At 45.4% G+C, this 13527-nt stretch overlaps 1 protein-coding gene across 1 annotated transcript; it reads right to left on the bottom strand.

The window, feature by feature from the left end:
• Positions 1-2268: 2268 nt before the first annotated feature.
• Positions 2269-12356, bottom strand: LOC125508213 (OBERON-like protein). Its single transcript, XM_048672829.1, has 3 exons — positions 12147-12356; positions 10495-11685; positions 2269-3087 (listed from the first exon to the last, which is right to left on the bottom strand). The coding sequence occupies exons 2-3, from the start codon at positions 11666-11668 to the stop codon at positions 2471-2473; spliced, it is 1791 nt and encodes a 596-aa protein (XP_048528786.1). The 5' UTR covers positions 11669-11685; positions 12147-12356; the 3' UTR covers positions 2269-2470.
• Between the last annotated feature and the right edge of the window lie 1171 nt (positions 12357-13527).

Here is a 13527-nt window from a genome sequence, read left to right on the forward strand (position 1 = left end):
ATTTCATATCATTCATCTAACATAGATTAGAATGTATGAGCTCTAGTGGTGCCAAGTGTCTCTCCTCCGCAACCTTGTTAGGCTTGCGAGGTTACTTTGCTTGCACACACGCATGACACTGAAAGCCTTTGGCTAAGGTGAAACTCGGGATTAAATTCACCTTATCTTGATGTGTTGATATCCTGCAAGTGCAAAGTATCTAGTTGTAGTCTTATCGAAGTAAGAGCATTGATCCCACAGGGAGGACAAGAATTGAACTTTGTCTCTCGTAGTGATTTAGATTATAGTGCCGGCAAATTACTTGCATTGATCCCAAGCAAAGCGGAAACAAAAGTTTAAAGTATTGAGTAATTTTTGTGAACACGGAAATAAAGAGCAAGAGTAAAATAAAAGAATATGAGACGTAAGTAATGGTTATCAGAATCGATAGGACTAAGGAATTCTTAGGAGTTCGGATTCCCCACTATTATGTGTCTACACCACCTATGCGTAAGCATAATTTATAGTTTGGATTCCTAACCCGATTTATATGTTTCAACAAGTGGGCGGAGCCAAGTACAAATACTTCCATGCATGCAGCAGCCCCGTATCCCATACACCACTGCCATTCAACCCCACTCCGGTTTACCGAATGGTAATTAAAGGTTTCTCGATGGGCGCATCTAATGTGATCTCTGCTTATCCCCAATTGCAATGATTCATCCGCTTCTCACCTTCATATCAATAGTAATACCCTCCTGTCCAAAGGAGCCATATGTTGGATGATCGACTTCACCCAACATCTATAAGATCATTAACATAAACATATATAGAGGATATTAAATCATATTATCATTTGATCGTAAACATACTAGGGTTCATCCATCCATGAGAACTAGGAAGACTACTCGCACATCGAGGGCATAAACATCGCGAAGTGAATCATGATGAACATGACGATAATGTCTAAATAATACAAAGGTGAATCAATGTTGACTAATATATTACAAAAAGATGGAGGTGGGATAGTGATGATGAAGACGGGTGGTGATGATGCCCTCTTGATGTGGTGATCCGGCGGCGGAGTCCCTGAATCAATTCCCCCTCCGTAATCCTTCCGCGGGCTAGGGTTCTTCATTTTGGATGAGTTTCTAGTGGTTGCCTGTGTCTGATCGTTGATCCGATTGCATAGGGGTGAAGTAGTCGATTAGGAGGTGGCGACGGCAAGTGGAACGATAAGTGGTACGGACACTTCCACTCGTACACACATTTTTCGGGGTCTTCAATGGGGGGAGGGGTTAGGTTTCTGATTACGCTCAGTTTTTCCTATGGTTTTCTTAAAAATGTTTCAAATTTTTATTTTATTTCCTTGTGTGAAAGCATAACTTATGCTTTCAAAAAAACCAAAAAGCACGGGAAGTGGAATTATGCTTCCCCAAAAGGAAAAACATAGTTATACTTCCACACACAAAAAATGATAGCCTTCGCTTTCAAAAAAATGTGAAAAACACTACTGTGCTTTCGGTGTTTGGTTTTCTAGGTTTTGCTTTGGTTTTTTAGGGTTTTTTTAACACGGTACAGACGCAAGCGCTCATACATACGCGCATACACCCATCTCTATGAATGCATGTATGCACACTCTACCTTTATGAGCACCTTCGAGAGACTGAGTCGGCATATCATCTTGAGATTTACGAAGTCATCATAGGCACCTCGTCGTCGACGAGAACGTCTCCTCCCACGCAAAACGCATCACCGGAAATCCTGAAATAAATGCAGGAATAACGCGAGCACCAGGACTTGAACCACAATCCCTCTAACCATCCAACCACATGTTGGTTCGCCTTTTCTTTTTCTTTTCTTGGTTTTTTCTTTTCTTTGTTTTCTTTTTTAATTTCAGATTTTTATATTTTTTCATAATAAAAAGTTTATCAAAACCTATTAACGATCTAATTTCAAAGATCTCGATGCAAGAAATCCAACAATAAAAAATATTCATAATTTAGACACGTGTTCCCAAAGATAAAACATTTTTTAAAAAAAAGTCTAAAAAAAATCTCAAATTACGACAAGCGACACATGAAATAAAATGTTTTATAGAAAGCAAATCTAAAAGAAGGATAACTCTCATGTCCCCATAAGTGACACGCATGCAGCCAGAGAAGGTGGGAGTGAATTTTTCAAGGGTACCCTTAATTAGTGATTTTAGAAAACAGTGAGTAGATCTATCAGCGTTTGTTTCCTTCCAACTATTTCTCATCAGTTTCATCAAACTTCTAACAACGAATAGATCACTTACTCAAAGTAATAACCAAATTAAAATATGTAGCCTACATGAGTATATCATATCACGATATCGCCAACAACATTAATATTCGATTTTCCAAGGGGGGCACCGCCCATTATACTCTTAACACATCACACAGAAGTCACCATACATTAGCACAATAACACAACATGTAATCCCAAATCTGAAGTGCACCTGCTGCTCTTATTTTGAATGCGCCTCCGACTTTGTCGGCATGGTACGAACGTTCTTGAGAAGGTCCTGAATTTTGGACAGCATCAACGCCTGAGAGGGAGCCTGAGAGGAATCAGCAGGCACGCTGCTGCTCGCCTGCGGGGGCCTATGGCCGTCCTGAAGCTTTATTTTCTCAAAAAGAAACTGCTTCTCTGCCTCCGCTTCCTCCAGGCGCCGCTTGAGGTAGAGGCTAGCGTAGTCCTGCTCAGCCCTCTCAGATTTGGCAAGCGCGATGCTCTGGAGCCTCTCAGCCTCCTGGCGGGCCTCACTTGCCTTGAGCTGGAACATCTCAGCCTCGGCCTGTTTCAACCGAACAATGCTCTCGAGCTCCTCCACCTGCTGCTTCTTCCGCAGCCTCTCGGCCTTGAACTCCTGAACTTGTCTGGCCTTCTCATCAAGCTCACGGTCACAGGCCTCCACAGCGGTGCGAGCCTTTTTGTACAGTCCCATTTTCTCTTCAGCAACAAGCTCCATCTTTCTGACAGCTTCTTGGACTACCTCTGCAATACGATTACATGCCTCCTGGGGAGTGATCAAGCGTCCCGATTCTTCATTTTCAGAGCTCTTAGGGGAATCCATCTCAAGCTCTGTGAAAACATAAGCATACCAAAATAAAGCATTTATCAGTCAGTTCATTCCTAAGCAGCCAAGCGAACTGCAAATGGTAACAACCATGTTACTAAGAGACTCGAATGACTAATCGTGACATGCAAAATGAATAAAATAGGCATGATCAGTACTGAGCTCAGACAAAGGACAAGCAGAATCCAGCCAACCAACTTTAAACACATGTACAAAGGGAGCATCTAGAGTGTATAAAACTATGTACTTGCTAGAACTTCTAAAGATTTTGGTACTATGACCTGTTGGGGATTATTGTAATTTGTAACTGTGGAAGGAAACCAAGTAGTGATGACAACTGTGTTATAAAGAGACTCAGATGACTAATTGACTTAAATGTGACATAAAAAATGAATAAAGTAGGCATAATTGACACTGAGCTCAGGCAAAACACATGTAGAGTTCAGCCAACCAACTTATACACTTGTAAAAAGCTATGTGCTTGCTAGAAATTTATACACATAGCCTTGCCTCTAGAAAGCTATGTGCTTGCTAGAAATTTGTTAAATTCCAGCGCTATGACCTTTGGTTAGGATTATTGTAGTTTGTAACTGTGAGGGAGATAACTGGTTGACTGCTATTGTACTTGTAATGAGATCGAGTAAGTCCTAGAGGAATATGAATTCAGGGAGATAACTTCGGTAATAAATAATCCTTTCCTGACAAAATATCTAAACTTTCTACATCTTAAACTTTCCAGGAGCTGCTCATAGAAATGATTTTCATTTAGACTTGTGTAAAATCAATACAAATCGGTTACTGAAACCTTTAACATTAAGTTATTGCAGTTAAATGGTAACAGGTCACCAGGAAGGTGCCAAAATGGATTAAATTGGAAGAAAAAATAAAGAATGAAACAATACTAGCTCTTTCTTTCACCATGTAATCATGTGATGGCTGATGATTGATGAATGTGTCTCAAATTCTTTTCTGACATCAATAGCAAATGACCTCATTTAATTTAATTATGGAGTCTCTCCATCCTACCAAAAATCAACAGCTTGACAGCACAACTTAAGAAATAATATGGGTTGGATTATATAGCATAAAAAGAGTGAAGCACTCGCATTTTAAACAATGCATAAATGAGTTGAGCCGTAGCTTAGTGAAGAAACTGGAAACTGTCAGTAGTCCCGATAGGGTGGTGCGCATGACCGGAAGTACAGAAGAGATCATGCTTGCACACAAAGCGTTTACCCAGGTTCAGGTCCTCATGGTAGAGGTATTGATGTATGGGTCACCTCGTAATGGTGTTCATGTCTATCAAGACTAAGGTTGAAGATGGTAAAAGTATCTCTAGCTAACCACAGCAGTGTTGGTGCATATCGCTCCATCAACTACGCCTCGCACCCACACCTTCCCTTGGCACTTGGTGCTTGTCTAGATGCAACCTCGCCTTCTCCATGGGCTTCTGCAGACGATACTGGTCATACTACACGGCCTCATCTAGCAGCAGGCGTTGGTGGCAACTCCTCTCCTAGTGCTGCTAAGTCGACTACTTCAGTTGAGCAGGAGATTATGCGACTTCGTGACCTGCTGATTGCCTCTGGCTCTCCATTTCTGGGCGCACCAACGTCAACCTCTATAGTTGAGCCCCTGACCGAGCAGGAGATTGCACAACTTCAATGCCTGCTAGCTGCATCTTCTGGTTCTGCATCAACAGGTTCAGTTGGTTCTGCTACCAACTCTTCTGGAATTGTGAGACCACCTTCTACACAGGCAGGTACATCTTTGTGGATTCTTGATGCTGGAGCATCTTTTCATATGACTCATGATTCATCCACTCTGTGCTCTATTCGACCTCTCGATTCTCCTGTTTGTGTTCTTGCTACTAATGGTACCTCCCTCCTAGTTAATGGTCGAGGTATTCTTAGCACTTTGTCTTTTCATGTTGCTCATGTTCCTCAACTTACCATGCAACTCATTTTTGGTGATCAGATTGTTGACTCATTACAGGGTCATTCTCAACTTTGGCTCATGTCTTGTTCAGGATCATCACACTGGTGTTCTCCTAGATGCTGGCCCTAGGGCTGGGCATTCGAGGTTAGACCGAACCGTTCGGTTCGGTGCTTCGGGTTATCTTAAAATTCGGTTTCCTTAATTTACTAACCGTTCGATCCTACAAAAAATGAATGACCGAGACTTCGGTGGACCGATAATTCGGTTCGGGCCTCAGTTACAACCGAAGAGCACTGAGATATTTGTTATGGAGCAAGAAATTGGGATTTAATCCTCAAAAAAGAAAATGGAATCGGGAGTCAAAAGAAACAACGAGCAATCAGCTATTGTGGTGGGAATCCTCGGTATAACCGCCGACTTTCAAGGACTGACGGTGCTTGGCTTGCTGCCGCATGCGAACCATGACGCCGTCGCCCGCCGTCATGTGGGATCCATGGGCGCCGCCGCCGCTGTGGCGTGGGAACATGGGCGCTGCCGCCGTCGCCGAGTGGGCACCATGTGAGTCTTCGGCTGCCGCCGCGTGGGAGTATGGGAGTTGCCGCCGCACCGAGTCGGGGCCATGGACCATTGGAACAGCCAGCCGCCGCTGGGACTGTGCGAGGCGGGCAAATGGAGGCGGCGGCGCTGGATATGCGTGCGTGAAGCCTGTAGCTCATTTTGGGATAAGGTGCGGTACGGGGCTGTGTTGTTTCGATTGAGAAGGGCTAGAAAAGCTTCGTATGCATGGGCTATTGGGCTTTACTGACGGGCTGTGTACAATATTTCGGTCAGTTCGGTGAATTCGGTCAACCTGGTCCAATGACCGAACGTACCGAAGTAATTTCAGTTTCTTATTTTTGCCAACCAAGTAAACAACTGCAGTTTCAGTCCTCGGGTTTTTCGGCTTCGGTCCTGGGTTTTTCGGCTCCGGTCTTCGGTTCTCTGTTTTTCTGCCCACCCCTAGCTGGCCCCCAACATCCTTCACTGCCACCACCGCCAGTCTCTCCGTCTCGGTTGCCTGTCTACCAGCTCTTTTCAACAGTGGCATCATCGCCTTGGTCACTTGTGTGGCTCTCGGCTCTCATCCTTTGTTCGACGTGGTCTTCTCCAACCTGTCTCTGGCAGTGTGTCTTTAGACTGCAAGGGTTGTCGGTTTGGTGAACAGGTTCAGTTACCTTATCCTCATGAGATTGTGCCTCAGCATCCTTTCAACCTTGTTCATTCTGATGTATGGGGTCTAGCTCCTTTTGCCTCGAAAGGAGACCATCGTTACTATATTATCTTCATAGATGATTTCTCTTGACATACCTGGATATATTTTATGTCTTCTCGTAGTGAGGTTATATTTATATACAAGTGTTTTACTGCCATGGTTCACACTCAGTTCTCTACGCCTATTCATGTGTCCCGTGTTGACTCTATTGGAGTATATCTCCAAGACATTGCTTGGAGTCCTTGTTCTGCAGGGTACTCTTGCTCAGTTCTCTTGTCAATGGTGTGGCTGAGTGCAAGCATCGTCGCCTTCTTGATACGGCTTGTGTGTTGATGATTGCCACCTCTTTTCCGCCTCACTTTTGGAAAGTGAGGCTGACTCCACTTCCACATATCTCAGCAACATTCAACCATCCTCTACTCTGCAGGGTTGCATTCCTTTCGAGCGTCTTTTTTATCGTTCTCCAGATTATTCGGCGCTCCGTTTGTTTGGTTGTGTTTGCTATGTTCTTCTTGCCCCCCCCCCCCCTTAAATGCACCAAACTGACCGCTCAATCTATCGAGTGTGTCTTCTTAGGATAGGGTGATGAGCACAAGGGTTACCGTTGTTGGGATCATGTCAATCATCGAATGCGTATTTTTCGAGATGTGACTTTCATTGGGTCTTGTCCCTTCTACCAGCATCCATCTTCCTCAACCTTTTCACCCGAGGATATATCTTTCCTCACTTTTCTAGTTTGCTATGTTCTTCTTGCCCCTCCGTAAACACACCAAACTGACCGCTCAATCTATCAAGTGTCTTCTTAGGATAGAGTGATGAGCATAAGGGTTATTGTTGTTGGGATCATGTCAATAGTCGAATGCGTATTTTTCGAGAAGTGACATTCATTGGGTCTTGTCCCTTCTACCAGCATCCATCTGCCTCAACCTTTTCGCTCGAGGATATATCTTTCCTCACTTTTCTTGACACGCCTATCGCTCCTGTTGAGCCCTTGTCCACCCATCTCACTGCTCATGCTTCTCCGATTGTTGCAGATCCGGTGCCACCATGTCCTATGGTTTCCTCACCTCGCATATCCCAGGATTTTGCACCACCATCCCCAATGCCTTCCCCGTCTCCATCACCTTAGTCTATCCCGGGGATTCCTCCTCGTATTGTTCCTTCTTTTCCTCATTATTATACCCGTCGTCCACGTGTTGTCGATGAGTCTACTTCTGGTGTGCCATCTTCCTTGTCTCAGCATACTTATGACTTACGTCATCGCCCGCTTCCGCCTGTTGACCGCTATGATTTTTCTGGCACTATTGTGCTTGGGCCGACTTCTTATCGTGATGTTGTTCATCATCCCGAATGGCAGCTTGCGATGGCCGAGGAGATTGCTACTCTTGAGCGCACCGACACGTGGGATCTTGTTTCTCTTCCTCCGCGTGTTCATCTCACCACTTGTAAGTTGGTCTACAAGGTTAAGACTCGGTTCGATGGTTCTCTTGACTGCTATAAAGCTCCTCTTGTGGCTCGTGGCTTTCAGCAGGAGCATGGTCGTGATTGTCGGGGGGAGGGGGGGGATGACCCCGGGTAGTCCCGAATCAGCGAGTCGAGTTGGCGGCCCGCCTGGCTTGGCCTGCTGCTCCAGCCGGCCAACTGCCTGAAGTCAACTGCCACGTCCCGTCAGACCTGCGCGGACGATACGGCCATGCTCTACAATGGAGCACTATCGATGAATAGCAAACACTGTACGTACGAGCATGTGTCATCTCAAATAGTATTTGTTAGGCTGCCTGGGCCATCCCTTGTCCCCTGGGCACCAGTTTATAAGGTGCACTAGGGAGCCTCCCATGGCAAGGGCTCACGCACGCTCAATTTTTCTCCTTCCCGATCAATCTCCTCTAGCTAGAAGCAGCCAACTAGAGGCTCACAGGGAGACTTTCTCCATGGAACCCAAACAGCTCAAGGAGCAACCATGTACCACCATATACACTCCATATAAATTAGACATGCAGGAGTAGGGGTGTTACCTCCGCGCGAGGGCCCCGAACCTGGGTATATCACCGTGTGTTGTTGCCCAATCCAGTCCCGGATCTCCACCGTAGCCTTGCTCTCACCTCTCTTAGCCATCCCATGGCATCTTCCATGCAAATACCACGAGTGATTATGACTAGACTTCTGCTCATGTGGCCCATAAGACCACTTCTTGTTGTGGCCTCTGTTTGCCACCAGTATGTGTCTCAGCTTGATGTTAAGAATGCCTTTCTTAATGGTGAATTGTGTGAGGAGATTTACATGCAGGCACCACCTAGGTATTTTGTTCCTAACGGCATGGCCTGCCGTCTTCGTCACTCTCTCTATGGCCTTAAGCAAGCCCCTCATGCCTGGTTTGAGCGTTTTGCCTCTATGGTGACCGCCACTGGTTTTTTAGCGAGTGCTCATGATAATGCACTGTTTGTCCACCTTCCTACTCATGGTCGGACTCTTCTCCTTCTATATGTTGACGACATGATCATCACTGGTGATGACCCTGAGAATATTGCCTTTGTGAAGGCAAGTCTTAGTGAGCAGTTTCTTATGTTTGATCTTTGGCCCTCTTCGTTGCTTTATTGGGATTGAGGTCTCTGCTACCTTTGATGGCTTTTTTTAGTTCCCAAGAAAAGTATATCCAGGATCTCCTTGCTCGTGCTGCTCTTACTGATGAGCGCACTGCTGAGACTCCCATGGAGCTCAATGTTCACTTCTGTGCTTTTGATGGTGACCCCTTGCCTGATCTGACACGTTATCGCCATCTTGTTTGGAGACTTGTCTATCCAGCTGTCACTCGTCGGATACCTCCTATCATGTCCATATTTTGAGTCAGTTTGTTTTTGCTACCACTTTGGTTAGTCACCTTCTCCGTGTTCTCTCATATCTTTGTGGCACGATTTCTCACCGTCTGTTCTTTCCTCACTCCAGTTCCTTAGAGGTTCAGGCCTATTCAAATGCTACGTGGACTAGTGATCTCTCGGATCTCCGTTCACTTTCTGCTTACTGTGTTTACCTTGGTGGTTCTCTAATTGCTTGGAAGATGAAGAAATAAGTTCCAGTTTCCTGTTCGAGTGCAAAGGCTGAGTTGTGAGATATGACTCTTTTGACCGCAGAGGTAACTAGGTTACGATGGTTACTTCGGGAGTTTGGTGTGTCTGTTACTACACCTACTACACTATTGTCAGACAATACATGTGCTATAAGTATTGTGTGCAACCCTATGAAGCATGAGCTCACCAAGCATATTGGTCTTGATGCTTCTTTTGTGCGCGCTGGTGTGCAGGATGACGTTATTGCTCTTTAGTATGTGCCTTTCGAGTTACAGTTTGCAGATTTGTTAACAAGTCCCAAACAAGATTGTGCACCAAACATTATGAGCATAACATAGTTGCTCGGGATGTCATAGAAAACCTTTCTTAACAAAATGCCAAAGAAAACCAACGCCAACACACAGTTCATTCAAAGAACTTTGGAGATATGGGTTTGCATACCATGTCACCCCCCAACAAACTCTTGGGACATGTATATAAGTTGCCATTTTTATAAGGGCACACATACAAGTAATATGAGCTGGACTATAGCATAAAATATTGAAGCATTCGCATTTTAACAAATATACATATATGAATTGAGCCGTAGCTTGGTAGCGACGGTTGGCCATTGTGCACCAAACATTGTGATCATATTATAGTTGCTCTGGATGGTAAAGAAAATCTTTCTCCAATAAAATGTCAACCAAAACCGGCACACAGTTCATTGAAACCAATCGGCATAGGAAAGATAAAAATCACCAAGTTTGTTAAACCAACCAAGAACCAACAGTTACTAAACAACTTGCTGCAGCTTTCTGGCTGAGTTGACCCCACCTTACCGTTATTGAAGCAGTTAACTCCTTATGGTGGTTCAATCATAAGATATACAATAACATACAATGGAAAACTAAATAATGAAGCAAGTAACCAACAGATTCTTGAAGTACATGTCTTTGTGCAACAAAGCAACAGATGGCTGATGAATAAACATATATTTTATTGGATAATTTGAATGTCTAGATCAATTTTTGTCGTCTACCTATATGATGGTAAAACATAAGCACATGAATGAATTAGGGGTGGTGAATGGTAATAGGATTACCAAAAACAGTAGAAACAATCAAATAAGGGCTACATAGCATCAGAAAATGATGGAGCAACAGAAGTACACAAACCTCGAAGTGCATGCAGTATCATCCTAGGATTGACAGAATCAGGAGAACTATTCCTCAATCTTTCAATCAGATTCGCACATTTCCTGAACAAATTTCTTCCTTTTGGGTCCTCGCTTAGACGAAATATCTTACAAACAAACTCAAGCTCTCGTACTAAGGCATCCCTATCCCAACCAGGAGCACATTGTTGAAACACATCCTTAACCCAACCGAATAATTCTGATGTCTTCTGGCAAGCCTGGCACCTAAAAAGCATTTCGGCATGACCGGTGCTGCTCTTAATTGATTGCCCTGTCCCAATCTGGCCAACACGAATCGCACAGTCGGTGTGCGTCCAATGGGAACAGAAATCGCACCCAACCCATCGGCATGTGTTGACCTCAAAATCAAACTTGTTGCAAATCACGCACATGCAAAGGTTGCAAAACCCATTTCTGTTAGCACATACATTGCATCTGCATTCCTCAGCCGGGAGAGCACTCTGGCAAGCAATGTTCCGGCACCTCTTATACAAGAAGACCTCCACCAGGTGGCTTTGGGGAATGGTGACGCTGGGGTGCAAAAACGCCTGGATTCCAGTCTTGATTGCCACGAGGATCTCCAGTTGGACATGATGGGCCATTGAAAGCATAGTTGGTGTCAAATCACCTCTGCCCTGGACAAACTTCTGCAGATACAGAAACTCCTCAATATGATGAGAGCCCCCTGTCCCCTCCAGAATCGACCTGAGCTCATTTTTAATCTCCTCCAGGTGCTCCTCTGGCATTACCTTCATTTTCTCAACAACTAGGTCCACTCTCTCCCGCGCAATCTCCCTCAGTGACACCCTATCGATGCGGGAGCTTCCACGAATAACCTGCAACTTGGGGATACCATTTCTGATATCCTTTTCCATCTCCACCTTTTTCACAGCACCGCCACTACTAGCAGCAGCAGCATTGCTATGTTCCGGCTCTACAGGCCAGGTCTCCCTCGAACTTGCACTTTCGGTGGCAGAGTCATGGCCCTGGTCAGAATTGGACACAGGTTCCTGCATTTCAGGCGAGCCAACCTGTTCCGACGAGGCCAATGAGAGGGAAGTCTGCAGGCTAGGGGCCCGGGCACCATGGCGAGGCGGCAGCATCCCCTGGGGCGGAGGCTGTTGATGGAAATTCGCACCTGAAGAAGTCCCCATGACGCACAAACTGTAAGCTGCAACAACACAAAGTTCAAACACTTAATACTACATAGAAGAATGGTCTAGGATTGAAAACATAGCATCAGCATAGGACCCATTTGAGCCACTGTGCTCTACGCCTTGAGCAGCCAAGGACCAGATCCGAATTAAGCAACGACAAGGTTGATCACAGACCGAATCCAGTACTACAACGGTACCTTCCGCGCATCTCTCAGCGAAGAGACATGTGAACCACGAACAATTCGCCGATTCAGCTAACGTGGACCTAACTTCCCGCTGCGTACGGGGAGCTAGTCGAGACCTGTGAGGAGCTCGCGTAGAGCGCGAGACTGCGCAGGTCGAGTCCACAGCAAGAACCCCATCGATCGAACTAATCAGGACACCCAAACCTCGGTATGTGAGCCCATGGCCTTGCTACTGTATACGGGGACCAAACCCTAGCAGTTGGAGCCGAATCGGAAGTCGAGCTGCTCACCTCGGCGCGGCGGGGCGACGGGATCGGCGGCGCGACAGCTCTATCTAATCGGAACCCGGAACGGCGGCGGGTTCGCACCCTTCTTCGTCGCCTCTAATAATTTTTGGTTTTGTGTGCGACAAATGGAGTCCAACCCAACGAAACCAAACGAAACGGAGACGACGAGTCGAGCGAACGCACGAAGGGAAGCGAGACCGGACGTCGCCGGTGTGGGGAACGGAGGGAGACCGGCTTGACCGGTGGGCGACGCGGGGTTGGAGGTGGGATCCACGAGCAAACTGAAAGGGAAGGGCACCTGCTTGATTTTTTTTAAGGCAAAGCATAGCTTCATACGTCACGTGTGGCATGTAGTAACACTATCCACATGTTTTCTACACGAAAATTGTCATTCGAAAAAAAAATCAAAAAAAATCAACTTGTCATCCAAATAGTAAGTTGCAATACTTCACAACTAAAGTTGCCATCCTCTTGTAACTAAAGTTGCCATCAAAAAACATGTGGGCAGAATTGCTTCGTGCCACACGGGTTGGCGTTGTTATTTGGGTAGCTTTATTACTTTTAGGGGTTGTTTGATTCTAGGCCTTGCATGGCCATACTTTGCCACACATTTTTGCCAAGCTTGTCAAATAAGAGTCACAAGTTGGCAAGCCTAAGGAAACCTTGCTACATTTTTTATATGTATGTCATGTGGGGCCCTAGTGTGACTTGTCTAAGGTGTGGCTTGAATCAAACACTAACCTAAGTTGGTCAAACCTGCCTAACCTCAGGTGTGGCAACATTTGACAATCTTAGTGACAAACCAAACAACCCCTTACTAACGGTGTCCGGGTATATCACCCGATACACAGGCAGCCACTTGGCTAGTACGCCAGACTCAAACACCACATAGTGGTTCGCTGGATACACTTGACCAACACTGGCTGATATGTCTATTTTGCATTATGTTTACCTATTGTTATTTATAATGTTTTTATGTATAATAATGCTTTTTGGAGTAATTCTAATGTCTTTTCTCTCATAATATGCAAGGTTCACACAAAGAGGGAGAATTCCGGCAGCTGTAAATTTGGATTTGAAAAAGCTACATCAGACTACCTATTCTACACAACTCTAGAATGAGCTGAAACTTCACGAGGAATTTTTTTGGAATAAATAAGAATTATTGAAGAGAATAATTACTAGAGAGGGCCCATCAGGTGGGTACAACCCATCTGGGGGCGCCAGGGAGCCCAGGCACGCCCTAGTGGGTTGTGCCCTCCTCGGCCCATCTCTGGTGCCCATCTTCTGGTGTATAAGTCATTTTGACCTAGAAAAAATAAGAAGATGACTTTTGGGACGGAGCGCCGCCGTCTTGAGGCGGAACTTGGGCGGGAGCACTTTT

The sequence above is a fragment of the Triticum urartu genome, chromosome 5, assembly GCF_003073215.2.
Source record: "Triticum urartu cultivar G1812 chromosome 5, Tu2.1, whole genome shotgun sequence".
NCBI classification, from domain to species: domain Eukaryota; kingdom Viridiplantae; phylum Streptophyta; class Magnoliopsida; order Poales; family Poaceae; genus Triticum; species Triticum urartu.